The 17,083-nt window shown below is 48.8% G+C and overlaps 1 protein-coding gene across 1 annotated transcript; it reads left to right on the top strand.

Moving 5' to 3' along the window:
• Positions 1 to 840: 840 nt before the first annotated feature.
• Positions 841 to 1,845, top strand: LOC136537249 (glycine-rich cell wall structural protein-like). Its single transcript, XM_066529288.1, has 2 exons — positions 841 to 1,267; positions 1,343 to 1,845. Exons 1-2 carry the CDS (start codon positions 841 to 843, stop codon positions 1,843 to 1,845), a joined length of 930 nt encoding a protein of 309 aa, XP_066385385.1.
• Positions 1,846 to 17,083: the final 15,238 nt, after the last annotated feature.

Below are 17,083 nucleotides of genomic sequence, written 5' to 3'. Positions count from 1 at the left end.
TTCAAACATAGACTAATTAGGCTCAAAACGTTCATCTCGCAATTTCCCACCAAACTGTGCAATTAGTTTTTCTTTTCGTTTACATTTAATGCTCCATGCACGGGCCGCAAACATTTGATGTGACAAGTACTATAGTAACTTTTTGGAATTTAGATTCCAACTAAACAAGGGCTCAAACACATTGCACAGTCTCCGTGCCGGGGCCGCCGGGGGTAGTGTATCCCTTGGTAAAGGTAAATAGCCGCGAGACAGCCGGGCCCGTCTCTGCCCGCCCATGGCGTGCTCTGCTCTATCTGTTCCTAGCCTCGCTACCCCTAACCCTAACGACGGCATCGGCAGGTTTCTTCCATCCCGCTCAGCGTGTCTCCTCGCTAGCTGTAGCCTGTAGCTGGCGCGGCATGCCTTTGGAGGCTGAGGCCGTGACAGTTGAGACGTGACTTTTGATAGCTAGCCTGGTCTGCTAGGGCCTTGTTTGGATGTCAAAAAAAAAAATTTGGTAAAATGCTACGGTAGTGGTTTCGTTGTTATTTGTTAATTAGTGTCCAATCATAGTCTAATTAGGCTTAAAAGATTCGTCTTGTGGATTTCGTCTAAACTATATAATTAGTTTTATTTTTTATTTATATTTAATACTTCGTGCATACGTTAAAGATTCGATGTGACAAGGAATCTTAAAAAATTTTACAAAATTTTTTGCAACTAAACTGGACCTAGCTTTCCACACTGCCCACTCGCTCCAATTGATCCATCGGCTCCGCTATATAAGCATGCAGCGTCCTTCGCTGCAAGCATCACAGCTGCAGCAACGCACAGCTCAATTTACTCCACTGTCTCATGGTCATGGGGAGGGCGGCGAGGCGTGTGCCGGCCTTGGAGCTCGCGGCATTGGCCGTGGTGCTGGCTCTCGGAGTGGCCATTGAGGGGCGGTTCCTTGAGACGCAGAACTTGGGCGGCGGCGGTTTCAGCGGAGGCGCTGGCTTCGGTGGTGGTGCTGGGCTTGGTGGAGGAGCTGGCGCCGGTGGTGGACTTGGTGGAGGGCTCGGGCATGGTGGAGGTCTTGGTGGCGGGTTTGGAGGTGGAAAAGGTGGCGGCCTAGGCGTGGGCAGTGGTCTTGGTGGTGGCGGTGGGTTCGGTGGTGGCGGCGGAGCAGGCAGTGGGCTCGGTGGAGGGCTTGGGCATGGTGGTGGCCTTGAAGGCGGAGGAGGTCTCGGTGGAGGAGGCGGGCTAGGCGGTGGAGCGGGTGGCGGGCTAGGCGGTGGTGCTGGAGGTGGTCTTGGTGAAGGAGGTGGACTTGGTGAAGGAGGTGGACTTGGCGGGGGCGCCGGGGCAGGTGGTGGCCTAGGTGGTGGTGCTGGTGGAGGCCTTGGTGGTGGCGCTGGAGGAGGGTTTGGAGGTGCTGCTGGCGCAGGTGGTGGTCTAGGTGGTGGTGTTGGAGGTGGCCTTGGTGGAGATGGCGGACTTGGTGGCGGTGCAGGTGGTGGAGCTGGAGGTGGTCTTGGCGGAGGCGGTGGCCTTGGTGGCGGTGTAGGTGGTGGATTGGGAAGTGGAGCTAGAGGTGGCCTTGGCGCAGGCAGCGGCCTTGGTGGCGGTGGCGGTGCCGGTGCCGGTGGTGGCGGTGGTTTCAGTGGTGGTGGTGGCCTTGGAGGTGGCAGCGGTTCTGGAATTGGTGGCGGCTTCGGGGGAGGCAAAGGTTTCGGCGGAGGTCTTGGTGGAGGTAGTGGTGGCAGTTTCGGCGCTGGTGGTGGTGCTGGAGGAGGGTTTGGCGGTGGTGCCGGAGGTGGCGCTGGCTTGGGCAGTGGAGGCGGCGGCGGCAGCGGTTTCGGCGGTGGTGGTGGCCATTGGTGAAGTATATTGTATATGCATTGAGGCTGTGTTTAGTTCGCGAATTTAGGGAATTTGGCTACTGTAGCACATTCGTTTTTATTTGGCAATTAGTGTTCAATCATGGACTAATTAGGCTCCAAACGTTCGTCTCGCAATTTCCAACCAAACTGTGCAATTATTTTTTTCGTCTACATTTAATGCTCCATGCACGTATCGCAAGATTCAATGTGATAGCTACTGTAACACTTTTCGGGAATTTGGTTGGGAACTAAACAAGCACGGAAGCATGGGCCCATTTTTCGATGCAGATGAATACTAGTACATATGACCAGCCGGATCTTATATCTGTAATTTTAATTGAACTTCACCGTCTTCGTTGTTGTGTGCTTACAATTACTTATTCATCATCTTCGTAAAGGAATAAAGATATTGAAATGTTATGTTTGCAATGATAAGTTCTTTTGTTTGTGACTACTGTCATTTTAGAGTTGACAAGTGTTTTCGTACAAACTATATATTTTCGTTAGTCCGAGGTGATATTATGGAGCGACGTGCCAATGCTTTGAAAGCACAAACCAGATAGTACTATCTACATCCAGCTTGTTAACATATTCCACCATGCTCCAGCATGTTTTGGTAACAAGCATCTAGTAATGTAAACATGCCGACGTGAGTTACTTTCCCTTCGATTCATATTGCGATTGCTTGAAAAATTGTGAGGAATGACATTGGTTTGAGCTTAACTAGTATATCAGCCTTGAGAACTTGTTAGAATTTTAGGAGACATCCTCTAAATTAGATTGTCTATCATTCTTCTCTTTATTTTATAACACAATATCCATATATACTTTAGTATTACTAATTTGAAACTCCTTTTGAATCCTCCACAAGTCAATCCTCACGTGATATTATAAAAATAAATCTTAGAAAATGTCTCAAGAATCAGATATACGTCCATTAAATCAATAGACTCGAATTTTTAGAGACAATAATAGACATTAGGTCTTTTTCTATTTTTCAAACTTTATCAACCTCTTTCGTTATGAAAATAGCCCAAAGTAACACGTGATAAAATTTTACTTATCAGTTAAGTATCCACATAAAAATAAGTAACACCTGGATAAAAATAAGAAAGTATCCACATAAGTATTGTATTAAATATGAACAAATGAGCTTGGTAAAAGCGAAGATAAACAATTCTGGTTAATTGTGGTGCCTAATCTACCCATGAATTTAGAGGGTGTTTGGTTCCACCTCCTAAACTTTAGTCGTTGTCCCATCGGATGTTTGGCATATGCATGGAGTATTAAATATAGACTAATTACGAAACTAAATACACAGATTGAGATTAATTTGCAAGACAATTTTTAAGCCTAATTAGTCCATGATTTGACAATGTGGTGCTACAGTAAACATGTACTAATGGCGGATTAATTAGGTTTAATAAATTCGTCTTGCGGATTACTGACGAATTCTGTAATTTGTTTTTTTATTAGTATCCGAACAACCCATGCGACACCTCATGTGACATTCGATGAGACACCTCTTAAACTTTAGTCCCTGCATCAAACACCCCTTATAATACTTGTGTCTTTTAAATTACTAGGCCATGTAACATCAAAGGTTGATGGACTAGTACTTCACAAAATTTATCAGGCTGTGATAAATTTTGGTCACCGATTACTCATAAGAGTAAACTTGAGTAATCTAGAGCATGTTTAAGGGGTTGTTTAATTTATTTTTAATAATGATAGAGGTGAGTAAACTAGATACAAATTAAGAGTTTACCTTAGCTTATCTTTCATAATGGAAAATGTGAGTAGTTTAGTTGTAAATTTAGATGGATATTTTAGTTTATTTTAATAATGCCAAATGTGGATAATTTTGATGTAGATTAGAAGTGTCGGTGTTTTGTAAACCAGACTAGTAAACTTAATCGATTGTCATGCTGCTCTAAGAAGACGATGGTAGCATCCAATAGACACGAGAATTTATACTGGTTTAGGCCGGAGCCCTACGTCCAGTCTTAGAGATAATCGAGTGCGTGTTCCTCGCTTGAATGCTCTGAAGTTCTTACAATGGGGGTGCAAGAATGGTAGAAGAGATGGAAAGACCTATGCTAGGCGAAGGGCTGTCCGAAAAGAAGCTCCAGGAGCCCTACAAGGACGGTGAATGAATAGAATGGTAGAGGATGTGAATCATCTTGCCCTGGCGGCCCTTATATAGAGTTAGGAGCCAGGGCTCATACAAAGACGAGGCTCTCCCGACCGAAGAGTCGTGAGCCTAAGGGAGGTCCTAGCTAACTTGGCTTGCAAGCTACGTCATCTTCTAGTGCTCGTCCGGTCGTGGCTATCGTCATGGTCTTGTGGCCATGCTACTACAGGGTGTGACATAGTGTTACTACGTCCGACGTGGCGGCACTGTGGGGCATGGTGATGGTTCGTCAGCCGTCCTATGCGGCATGGTCTCCGTTGTGGTCTTCGTCATCATCGTCTTGTCTCCTGGGGTGTCGTACGAGAGTTGGTGGCCGCCCTGGGTCGCAATATCCGTCTTGTCTTGAGGAGCCAAGGACCATGACCCCAGTTGTCGAGGTCGGAGCTCGCTGCCATTCTAGATGGCTTCGATGTCATGGCCTTCCTCGTGGATCCCATTCCATAGTGGGTTGGACCGTATAGCCATATCATCGGGCCGTGTCTGGTTGGTGGTCTTCGTACCCGTTGTCACCGCTTTGAGGCAGTGTTGTCTTGTCCGTGCGGCGTGGCACAGGGTTGGTTGTAACACCCTTGGTGTTACACCCTAAATCAATTATTAAAACATATCATGAGCATCATGTTTATATGTTAATGGATGTAATAAAGTGTGTAGATCAATTTCTATAACTCAAAATGATCAATAAAAATGCTAAACGAAAGTTGATTCGATAGTTCATGCATATCAAGTAGGGTTTAAAACCATTTTTTATTAACCAAAAATACTATAGAACATTTGTGTGATACTTAAATAAAGTTGGGAGTGCAAACTTTATAGATGACAATGAAATGCTTGTTGTTGAAAAATAATATTGCTTAGTAATATTTTCAATAGCTTAGAAATACAATTTGAAATAGAGTTCAACTAAAAAAAACTTAGAAAATATTGTTTAGCAATTTATTTAGAGAGATTGGATTAGAGGGTGATGCGGTGTTTTAGCTCGACTGAGCAGCCTCGTGTATTAGTTTGATCGTGGTGAAGTCAGTTTTGGTTTAGAGGCAATGGTTTAGTGGTAGTTGCTGCTTTAAAATCCATGCACAACACGTTCTCGGGCTAGCCCTCTGGGCTGGGCGCGGTCACCAGGCCACGTTGGCGCACTGTCGTGGCGTTGGCGCGCTGCAGCGCTTGGTCGGCCTGGTCGCCTTGACCTGACCATGAGGAGCCGCCATTGCTGTGGCTTGCCCGACTGAGTGGCGCTACCCCTACCCCACGTGCTGCCGCGCCGCCGACCCACGTCGCGTCGTGCCGCAGCCGCTACCGCTGCTGTCGCATCACATCGCGCTCACGCCTACCCAGTGCATCGCACTACGTCACTTGTCGCTTCACCATGCTGCGGTGCTAGCCCACTTTGATGCCACGCGCAGAAGGCTAGACCACCGTCGCCATGCCATTTATGGCACTGCGGCGCGCGGGCCATGCCAGTCACGAGCATGCACGCCTATCGGTTAGCGTTTGGCCATGGGCCGCGCTGGTCGTGTCAACCGTGTCCCACCAAGGCTTGCCTCGTCGAGTCACCAGCCACACCTATCTCTCTCCATTTTTCCTTCTCTCTGCTACCGCCATCGAGCCACGCCAACATGCCTACCTGCGAGGGGTCGTCTCCCATCAATTCCATGAACCTACAGCTCCGTCCTCATAGCCTCTCATTAACCACCCCACCCCACCTTGATTACGGCCAGACCAAGCTCCAATTTTGGAGCTTTGCTCCTGCCACCACGCCATTAAGGCCTAGCCCGCCTCACCGTGGCCAGCTCCAACCTCGCCATCTCGCGTCGAATTGACTGCACTACTAGCCCCACCTAGAACCCCTCTTCGTCGTGCGAACCTATAACACCCCGGTGTTACATTATAATGTTTTACTAAAACATTTCATGAGCATCATAATTATGTGCATATGTGTATAACATGATTTGTAAATTGATGTTCGGCCGTGAAACATTCTTACAAAACATGAGTCCATGGCTATGTTTCATAAAATACTATGTAGTATTCTGATCGAATGGTTGTCGAAATCAAAATGCTATAGAATGTTTGGCTAGCGGTGATGAAATGTGTGCGGTCACGGACCAGGATAGCTGGTTAGAACATCGCGTAGGCTGGGTTTGGATTCCAGCGCGGAATCGTTCGTTTCAACGTCGTTCGCGTAAGTTTCGGAAGTGGCCGACGATACCACTTTTGGCAAGCTCTGTGGAACGATCGGCTTAAGCAGTAGGACGATATCTTGGCTCAGTTAGATAGCTTAATGTCCCCTCTTGTGCATCGAATAGTTAGTTTGGCTTTTGGAGCATCGTGTACAAGTTTTCTGCTTGCTTTAAAAAGCGTGCGTGTCACTGGAATTGGCCTTGAGCGTGGTCACCACCCGCTACTGGCTTGCCAGCGCCCACTGCCACGCTGGTCACGCCCCATTGCCATGACCGGCTGCGTCCTTCACCACGCCAGTGCGCGCGTTCGACCGACATGCCATGGCCGCCTGCCTCTGCTGTTGGCCATAGTCTCGCTGCTGCTCGCCTACCGTCGTGGCTAGCTCACCCTACGCGCCGTGGCGTAGGCCACGTTGTCATGCCGCTGGGATTACGACAAAAGCTGGACCTACGCCACTGCCTTGGTTGTTTGCTGCTCCCGTTGGCACGCGGGTCACCTCATCGGCTGACGCGCTGCGCCAGGTCACCGACCGAGCCCTGCTGCATCCTGCTTCGCTCTGCGCTGTGTTGGCCGGAGGCAGGCCGTGTCCCGCGTTCGCGATGCCAACGACCATGCAAGGGACTGATCCATTGACTTTCCTTGGCTGCTCGCGCGTGGTACGCCAGTTTGCTCCCCATCACCTCGGTGTCAATTTTCGTTGTGCCCCTTTTTCTGGGCGCTGCAGCGGCAATGCTGCGCCCGCCTCGTCGGCTTGCTGCCATGGCCGTGTGGCCAGTCATCTGGGATGCATCCCACTGTCCCCTAGCGTGGCACGTGTTTGTCGGTTGTGCTGATGTTCACTATCGGACCGAGCCAAGCCTCGCCAGTACCTCCCCTGCCTCCGCTGTCGCCGTGACCGGCGGGGCCATCCTTCTAATTTGCCGTAGTGGCTGTACCATGTTTCAATTGGCCTTGCCCGTAGCTCCGTTAGGCAGCCGGTCATCCAACCTACCCCACCACGCTACAGCTCTCACCTCCCTGTGCCTCAATTTTGTAATCCCGCGCCACCGGCTCCATAAGGCCAGGTGGACGCCCTCCAATGGCGAGCCAGTCACTCAGTGCATCTCGTAGCGATTCAGTGCACCCACAGCCTCGCCGTACCCTCCTGAGCACCCCGTGCACCTCAGCCATAGCATCTTAGCAGGCTAGCCCCCACCGCCGTAGTCGTGCCACCGTCAGGCACCGCCACACCGTCGTGAGCGCACGTGGCCAGCTCTGCTTAGACCACCTCTGACTGAACCATCAACGCGAAGGTATCCATGAGTACTCCCTGGTGCTCGCTAGCTCATGTGCTGGCCTTGCCTTCGCTATTGCTCATGGGAACATGCCCGCCATTGCAGGTCAGCCACCACCGCCGGGGAGGGAGTTCGTGACTGCGCCTCTGCTCGCCATGTCGCCTCTAGTAGCTTCTACTTGTCATCGAGGTACCTATCGACCCCTTAGGTAGGCAGTAGAGGTTCAGGTAAGGACGGCGTGGCCGCTCAGTGCCCGCGCCGTCACGCCAGTGCGTGCACTGGTGTTGAGGGACTTCACCGTCGTAAAGAAGAAGGAGGGGGAGGATGTAACCGTAAAACTATAGACTAGCAAAATAGTACCGTAGAGCTCGTAACAAATACCGAGTACGTCGGGGGTGTTCGTGCATATTTGCCAACGCGTGGGCCACTGGCCGGCTGGGCCGCGCTCTCGCGTGGGCCGTGCGGTGACCTGCTGACGCACATAGGCGGGAGAGCGCGCTAGGCCAAACCATCGTGTGTGGGCCGAACCATCGTGTTTGGGTATTGGTGGGTGTAAAGGGGTGTGTCCTATGGCCAATAGGGCATGGCTCAGTTACACTTTTTCCCTATCTGTGTCGATTAAGGACCGGTCATTGCATAAGGCATCATGGGCAAGTCACAGATTTATTGTCCCGAGCGCATACTTGGGTATGGACGCAGGGAAGATTTGTTGCTCTCTTGTTGCGGATCTGGCTCTTTCTAGACCGACTGATGGGAAGAGGAGGTGGTGGAGGTCCTTGCACCACACTGAGTCCGGGACTCAGGATGTGGGGGCTTGGAGTCTAAGTTTAGACGGTGACCTAGACACTTGGGACAGGAGGGTGATGGGTTAGTCCTGTTTGTGCCTGGGGTGCAAGTGGGGCATGTGTTTTTGGGGCACCTAGCTAGGCACATTGATTCGCGAATCGCCGGGAGATCCGGTACGGCTTATCTCGTGTTTAGCACCGTAGTAAGAACATAAAGTTGAAAGGAGAAGAAATGGAACTGATTGCTCAACTTTTGCTTGAAAGTAGAATAGGTGCTTATATAGACTGGCTAGATGATAACTTAATACGTCTAATAATAACAATTCATAAATAAGGACTCACTATTAGTATTGCTTTCTACCAAAAGAATCCAGCATGCCATAAAGCTTATCATATTCCTTAGAGTTGGGAAATTATTCCCACTAGTCAGATAAGTCTTGTGAGTACATTATGTACTCAGGGTTTATTTACCCCTATTGCAGGTGATGCTTGAGGAGTATCTTGTGTGGAGGATCCTTCTGGTGGGCTCAGACGGATTCCTCGCTCCTATCGCTAGATGTTTATTTAAATTCCGTTGTTTATTATTCCGCACTCTGGTATTTGGTATTGTAATAATATACTTTTAAGAAACTCTGATGTATGAAATGGACAAGTATTGTAACTCATTTTCATTATTGGATCCTTGGGAAAAATGTGGATCTTTCGGGTTCTCCCTTGGGGTGTGCCCGACGGACACCGCTCGCTGTAGCTCGCTTTCGGGGTGCTTAGTGTCTGGTGGAAGACGAGCACCTCCATAAGTACACTATTTCAGGCAGTTCTGCCACAGTTGGTACCAGAGCCAATAATGGTTACGAGTTCACCACTCTTTCAAAACTAAAAATTTGACCAACAAAAGTTTTGCGAAAAGTAGGATGTGATTAAGTTAAATTGTATAAGTATAAGCCCTAGCTATATGGTGTATCTAGGATAGTGGCACTGGTTTTATCTAATCAGTTTTCTGCAGGTACACTAACTTATGTTGCGTAAGAAACCGCTTAGTATACGGAAAGTGAGTGTGCGATGTGCCGAAAATTCTACGAGTGCCACTATATTTTCGGCCTGAGTGAACGTATAGGTTGAAGCATGCATTATGATAATAGCATCTTACTTGAACTAAAATTCCCCCTTCATGTATAAGAATTAGTAAAAATTGGTAGGACTAACTAAATGAAATGCTTTAATAATTGTGCTGTCATCTCTCTAATTCCTTGGTTCTGATCGGAAAGGTGTTCTGATGGATGGTTCCTGTCTCTTACAGATGAACCTAAGGTCTAGACATGGGAGCCCCAGTTCAGGAGCGGCCAATGAGGGCCATGGTGACAGTGGTTGAGCTTTTGAGCGTGGCACCGGGGGAGGTCAGGAGGTTCCACCTCTAGTTCCTCATCCTTTCCCGTCGCCGCCACCGCCTCCGCCGATGACCCCCGCTGAGATTATGGCAAAGCTGTTGGCTGCTTGTCGGGAGTCATCTGCTACTCGCCAGGAGACAGCTCATGCCATGGAGATTATGGCACAGGCCATTGTGGGCCTGGCCCATAGAGGTCCCGGGGGCAACGGTGGGAATGGGGGTGGTGCCCGCCATCCTGAGGGATAGTCCTCTTATCAGGACTTCCTCAAGACTCACCCACCCACGTTCATGCCATTTGACGAGCCCTTGGAGGTGGAGCACTGGCTTCACACTATGGAGCAGAAGTTTCGACTGCTCGGAGTGATAGATGAGCAGAAGGTGTACTTTGCGTCCCAGCAGCTTTTGGGGTCCGCAGGTGCCTGGTGGGAAACTTTCCTGGCCACGGAGCTACCAAATCATTCGGCAACATGGCAGGAGTTCTCCACCACCTTCAGAGAGTTCTTCATCCCTGCTGGTGTTATTAACTAGAAGGTGACTGAGTTCCTAGAGCTGCGCTAGAGAAACAAGACCGTGATGGAGTATGTGAACCAGTTCAACCACTTGGCTCAGTATGATGGCAGCCAGGTGGATACAGATGACAAGAAGAAGGACCGCTTCTTTCGTGGTCTCACTCCCGCCCTTTAGGAGAAGCTGTATCTGGGGAATTATCAGACCTTTGGGGCTATGATGAACGCCACCATTGCCGTTGAAGGTTTCCAGCGGGCGTCTCAAGCGGATTGGAAGAGGAAGCGGGGGGACACAGGGTCTTCTAGGCACCCCCACACTCAGAAGGTTTAGATTGTCCGGCGGGGGCCCTATCAACCATCATAGACTTCCTCCACTCAGTACCATGCACCTCCACAACAGGCTCAGGGATAGCAGGTCCCACCTCATCAGGGGTTTGGGAACAGGCCAGGGGCTTGTTTCAAATGTGGCAAAGATGGCCACTATGCTCGGGCCTATCCCCAGAACCAGCTCGCTCAGTCAGCCCAACCGTCCACAAATTCTAGGCTTATCAAGAGGACTATCATCAAAAAGAAAGTGCCCAGCAGGTCTGGCCAGGTAAACTTCACAAATGCTTAGCAGGTTGTGCAGCAGGAGATAGTTATGGTTGGTATGTTTACCATCGACTCCCATCCAGCTTTGGTGTTGTTTGATTCTGGTGCATCACATTCTTTCATGAGCATGGGGTTTGTAGAGCGGCACAACTTATCACTATTGGCTATACCATATGCCTATAAGATCCATACTGCAGGTTCACAAATGTTCATCAATACCCACATGGATATAGTAAGTTTGGTACTAGCCACCCACACTTACCGCCTACAGTTCATGATAATGCCTGGGCAAGGCATTGATGCTATTCTTGGAATGAACTGGTTGCGGGTGTATGGGGTAGTATTGGATATGAAGAGGCGAAGTGTGGAGTTATGGCTTCCTTCTTCTAAGGATAGGATGTCCCTTATTATACGCTCTAAACTAGTCTTACCTATGGCCACCCATGCTGAAGCCGTTACAGATCTTACCTCCATTCCAGTAGTATGTGAGTTTCCAGATGTTTTCCCTGAGGATCTTCCTAGGTTGCCACCGGACCATGAGGTAGAATTTTCCATTGAGCTTGAGCCTGGTACTGCCCCCATCTCCAGACGTCTGTACCGCATGGCTCCAAGAGAACTAGCAGAAATGAAGAAGCAGCTGGAAGAATTGATGGACAAAGGTTTCATCTGCCCGAGCTCCTCACCATGGGGTTGCCTAGCTATTTTCGTGAAGAAAAAGGATGATACCTTGCAGATGTGTGTAGATTACCGCCCCCTTAATGCGGTAACAGTGAAGAACAAGTATCCTTTGCCCCGCATAGATACCTTGTTTGACCAATTGGCTGGTGCTAAGATGTTCTTGAAGATTGATCTTAGATCGGGCTATCATCAGATCAAGATCCGGCCATAGGATATACCAAAGACAGCTTTTGCTACTAGGTATGGGCTATATGAGTACCTGGTGATGTCTTTTGGTCGTACCAATGCTCCTGCCTTCTTCATGTATCTGATGAATTCAATCTTCATGCTGGAGCTGGATAAGTTTGTGGTGGTTTTTATTGATGACATCTTGATCTATTCCAAGAATGATGAAGAGCATGCCCGACACATCTGGATAGTACTGACTCGACTAAGGGAGCACAAGTTGTATGCCAAATTCAGCAAGTGTGAGTTTTGGTTAGATCAAGTGTAGTTTTTGGGGCATGTGTTGACACCTGAAGGCATTTCTGTAGATCCTAGCAAGGTGCAAGATGTATTGGATTGGAAGTCCCCCAAGTCTATTCATCAAATCCATCAGTTCCTTGGTCTAGCTAGATATTATCGGCATTTCATCCCTGATTTCTCTAAGATAGCCCAGCCCATGACCAAGCTACTCCAAAAAGAAGCCAAGTTTGACTGGAGTCCAACATGTGAAGAAGCTTTTCAGTCTCTGAAGACTTTTCTGACCATTGCTCCTATGTTGGCTTAACCAGATATTGAGAGGCCCTTTGATGTATATTGTGATGCTTTGAAGATGGGGTTGGGGTGTGTGCTGATGCAAGATGGGCATGTGATAGCTTATGCTTTGCTTCAACTAAAGAAGCACGAGGTGAACTACCCCACTCATGACTTAGAGTTGGCTGCGGTTGTCCACGCTCTGAAGATTTGAAGGCATTATTTGTTGGGCAACAAAGTGCACATCTTCACAGACCACAAGAGCCTCAAGTATATTTTCACTCAGTCTGAGCGGAACATGAGGCAAAGAAGGTGGTTGGAGTTGATAAAGGATTATAATTTGGAAGTTCATTATCATCCAGGGAAAGCTCATGTGGTAGCTAATGCTTTGAGTCATAAGTCACATCAGGTTGAGGAGATACCCTTGTCTCTCCACCACACAGAGGTGTTAGCTCATATTGCATTGACCTCAGAGTTGCTGGAGCAGATTATTCAGGAGCAGAAGGAAGACCCCGAAGAGATTCCACACATCAGGAAGTTAATGGCTGAAGGGCGTGGCCCTCATTTTAGCATTGATGAGCTAGGGGTCGTGAGATACAAGAATAGACTGGTGATTCCATCTAGTGAAGGGCTAAAAAGAAAAATTTTGAATGAAGCTCATAATTCAAAGTTGTCTATTCATCCTAGCAGTAACAAGATGTATCATGATCTGCGCCACTTGTACTAGTGGTCTAACATGAAGCAGGACATCACCTGGCACATCGTGGAGTGCGACACTTGTGGTAGGGTTAAAGCAGATCATATGTGTACCCCAGGATATTTGCAGCCCTTGCCCATTCTGGTGTGGAAATGGGAGGATATCTCCATGGATTTCATTGTGGGTTTACCCCACATGTCTGTAGGTTATAACTCTATCGGGGTCATTATGGACCGCCTCACCAAGTCGGCTCACTTTTTTCTGGTAAAGTCTGCATATACTGCTGGGAAGTATGCGGAGATATACTTTGAGTTGATTGTGACCCTACATGGAGTTCCCTTGACTATCATCTCTGATAGGGGATTGGTTTTTATGTCTCGTTTCTAGGAGCGACTCCATGAGTGCCTTGGGACAAGTCTCCTTCGCAGTTCAGCTTATCACCCCTAGACTGATGGTCAAACAGAGAGGGTGAACCAGGTGCTCGAAGACATGTTGTGAGCTTGTACCATCTCCTTTCCTGAGAAGTGGGATGACTACCTGAAGTTAGCTGAATTCTCTTACAACAATAGCTATCAGGAGAGCATCCGCATGGCACCATTTGAAGCTTTATACGGAAGGAAGTGTAGGACGCCACTCAACTAGGTTGAGGTGGGAGACCGCGGTTACTTTGGGCCTAAGTTCATCCAAATAGCTCGGGATCAAGTGAGCATCATTCAGAGTCACTTGAAGGCAGCTCAGAGCCGATAGAAAGCTTATGCTGATAAGAGGAGAAGACCCTTGGAGTTTGTAGCTAGAGATTTTGTATATCTCAAGGTGTCTCCTATGAGAGGGGTGCATCGGTTTGGCATTCATGGCAAGCTAGCCCCTCGGTATGTGGGTCCATATTAGGTGTTGGAGAAATGTGGTCTAGTGGCTTACCGTCTACAACTTCCAGATATTCTATCTGCAGTGCACAATGTGTTTCATGTATCACAACTAAAGAAGTGTTTATGGGTTTCGAAAGAAGTGGCGGAAATTGAAGGACTTCCACTCCAACCTGATCAGTCTTATGTGGAGCACCCCATCAAGATTTTGGATGAGAAGGAGAGAGTGACCAGGAATAGAGGGATAAAATTCTATAAGGTTCAATGGCAAAATCATTTAGAAGATGAGGCCACGTGGGAGTAGGAAAGCTACATATTAGAGCATTACCCCCATCTTCTCGCTGGCTCGGATTGTTAGTTGATGCGTCAAAAATGTATTTCCCTATCCCTTTTCCCACACTAGGCACATAAATCTCGGGTCGAGATTTTATTTTAGGGGGGTAGATTTGTAACACCCCGGTGTTACATTGTAATGTTTTACTAAAACATTTCATGAGCATCATAATTATGTGCATATGTGTATAACATGATTTGTAAATTGATGTTTGGTTGTGAAATGTTCTTACAAAACATGACTTCGTGGCTACATTTCATAAAATACTATGTAGTATTCTGATCGAATGGTTGTCGAAATCAAAATGCTATAGAATGTTTGGCTAACGGCGATGAAATGTGTGCGGTCACAGACTAGGATAGCTGGTTAGAACATCACGTAGGCTAGGTTTGGATTCTGGCACGGAATCGTTCGTTTCAACATCGTTCGCATAAGTTTCGGAAGTGGCCGACGATGCCACTTTTGGCAAGCTCTGTGGAACAATCAGCTTAAGCAGTAGGACGATATCTTGGCTTTGTTAGATAGCTTAATGTCCCCTCTTGTGCATCGAATAGTTAGTTCGGCTTTTGGAGCATCGTGTACAAGTTTTCTGCTTGCTTTAAAAAGCGTGCGCGTCACTAGAATTGGCCTTGAGCGCGGTCACCACCCGCTGCTGGCTTGCCAGCGCCCACCGCCATGCTGGTCACACCCCACTACCGTGCCTGGCTGTGTCCTTCACCACGCCTGTGTGCGCGTTCGGCCGGCGCGCCATGGCCGCTTGCCTCTGTTGCTAGCCACAGTCTCGCTGCTGCTCGCCTGCCACCGTGGCTGGCTCGCCCTACGCGCCTTGGCGCATGCCATGTTGTCATGCTGCCAGGATTACGACAAAAGCTAGACCTATGCCACTGCCTTGGCTATTTCTACTCCTGCTGGCGCATGGGTCACCTCATCGGCTAACGCGCTATGCTAGGTCACCGACTGAGCCCTACCGCGTCCTGCTTCGCTCTATGCTGCATTGGCTGGAGGCGCGCCATGTCCCATGTTCACGATGCCAACAGCCACGCAAGGGACTGATCCGCTGACTTTCCTTGGCTGCTCGCACGTGGTATGCTAGTCTGCTCCCCATCACCTCGGTGTCAATTTTCGCTGTGCCCCTTTTTCTGGGCGCTGCCACGGCAATGCTATGCCCGCCTCGTTGGCTTGCTGCCATGGCCGTGTGGCCAGTCATCTGGGACACATCCCACTATCCCCCAGTGTGGCACATGTTTGTTGGTTGTGCTGACGTTCACTACCAGACCGAGCCAAGCCTCGCCAGTACCTCCCCTGCCTCCGCTGTCGCCGTGATCGGTGGGGCCATCCTTCTAATTTGCCATAGTGGTAGTACCATGTTTCAATTGGCCTTGCCCACAGCTCTGTTAGGCAGCCGGTCATCCAACCTACCCCACTGCGCTACAGCTCTCACCTCACTGTGCCTCAATTTTGTAATCCCACGCCACCGGCTCCATAAGGCCGAGCGGACGCCCTCCAACGGCGAGCAGTCACTCAGTGCATCTCATAGCAATTCAGTGCACCCACAGCCTCGCCATACCCTCCTGAGCACCCCACGCACCTTAGCCATAGCATCGCAGCAGGCCAACCCCCACCACCACGGTCGTGCCATCGTCAGGCACCGTCGCACCGTCGTGAGCGCACGTGGCCAGCTCTGCTCAGACCACCTCCAACTGAACCATCAACACAAAGGTATCCATGAGTACTCCCTGGTGCTCGCTAGCTCATGTGCTGGCCTTGCCTTCACTGTTGCTCACAAGAACGTGCCCGCCATTGCAGGTCAGCCACCACCACCGGGGAGGGAGTTCGTGACTGCACCTTTGCTTGCTGGGTCGCCTCTAGTAGCTTCTACTTGTCGTCGAGGTACCTATCGACCCCTTAGGTAGGTAGTAGAGGTTTGGGTAAGGCCGGCGTGGCCGCTCAGTGCCCGCACCGTCGTGCCGGTGCGCGCACTGCTGCTGAGGGACTTCGCCGTCATAAAGAAGGAGGGGGAGGACGTAACCATAAACTGTAGACTGGTGAAATAGTACCATAGAGCTCGTAGCAAATACCGAGTACGTCGGGGGTGTTCGTGCATATTTGCCATCGCGTAGGCCTTTCCCCATCATGGGCCGCTAGCCGGCTGGGCCGTGCTCCCCCGTGGGCCACGCGGTGGCCTACTGACGCGCGTGGGCGGGAGAGCGCGCTGGGCCGAACCAGCATGTGTGGGCCACGAAACCAGGATTCGGTTTCTTCATTTTCGGTGAATTTGAATTGCTTATTCATTTTGGTTATGAATTGAGCTTCGATAAATCATAGTAAATTGCATGGTTATCCAAAAATAGTGAAACTAAGTTTGTTAGGTTCGCTAAAATGCCATCTATCTATTAGTATAGTTAGTTCATAGTTAGCTGATAGGATGATAGGCTCATAAGATTTAAGTAGAAAGCTTAGCGATATATCGATCAATAATTGCAGGAATTATTGTGGCAAACCGACAATAGCTTTAGCTTTGAAATTATTACAACAGGTTCCTTAGGCCTTTATATACTTGTTGTAAAATTGGTAGCCATAGAGCGAGTTGCTTAATAGCATGGTCATTATCCTTGCTTTATTATATGTATCATAAATTGGCAATTGGACTAGGAATATCCATAGTCGCCGTAAGAATGTATGTCATGTTCATACTTGTTAGTGGTGCTAGTACGTATCTTAGCCTTAGTGGGTAGACCTCGTGTAGTAGTTTAATAGATGTACTTTTAGGCGAAGAGTTGTTGTTGTCATCTTATTAAGCATTGCATCATCATTTCATGTAGATCATGAGCAGGTAGACTTTGTACCCGTCGGTGAGCCAGAGTACGATGAGGTGATCGAGGAATATGAGGAGGAGATCTTCGCATAGGAGGAGGCCTAGGAGCCTATTGGTACTGACCTTGCTAACCCAGCACCTGCCCAAGGCAAGCCTCGGTGCATAACCTATATTTTTATGATCTCTGAATATATATATGTGATGT

This window comes from Miscanthus floridulus, chromosome 2 (assembly GCF_019320115.1).
Source record: "Miscanthus floridulus cultivar M001 chromosome 2, ASM1932011v1, whole genome shotgun sequence".
In the NCBI taxonomy this organism is placed as follows: Eukaryota; Viridiplantae; Streptophyta; class Magnoliopsida; order Poales; family Poaceae; genus Miscanthus; species Miscanthus floridulus.
Note: the sequence above shows the minus strand (reverse complement) of the source record. Positions and strands in the feature narration are given on the sequence as shown.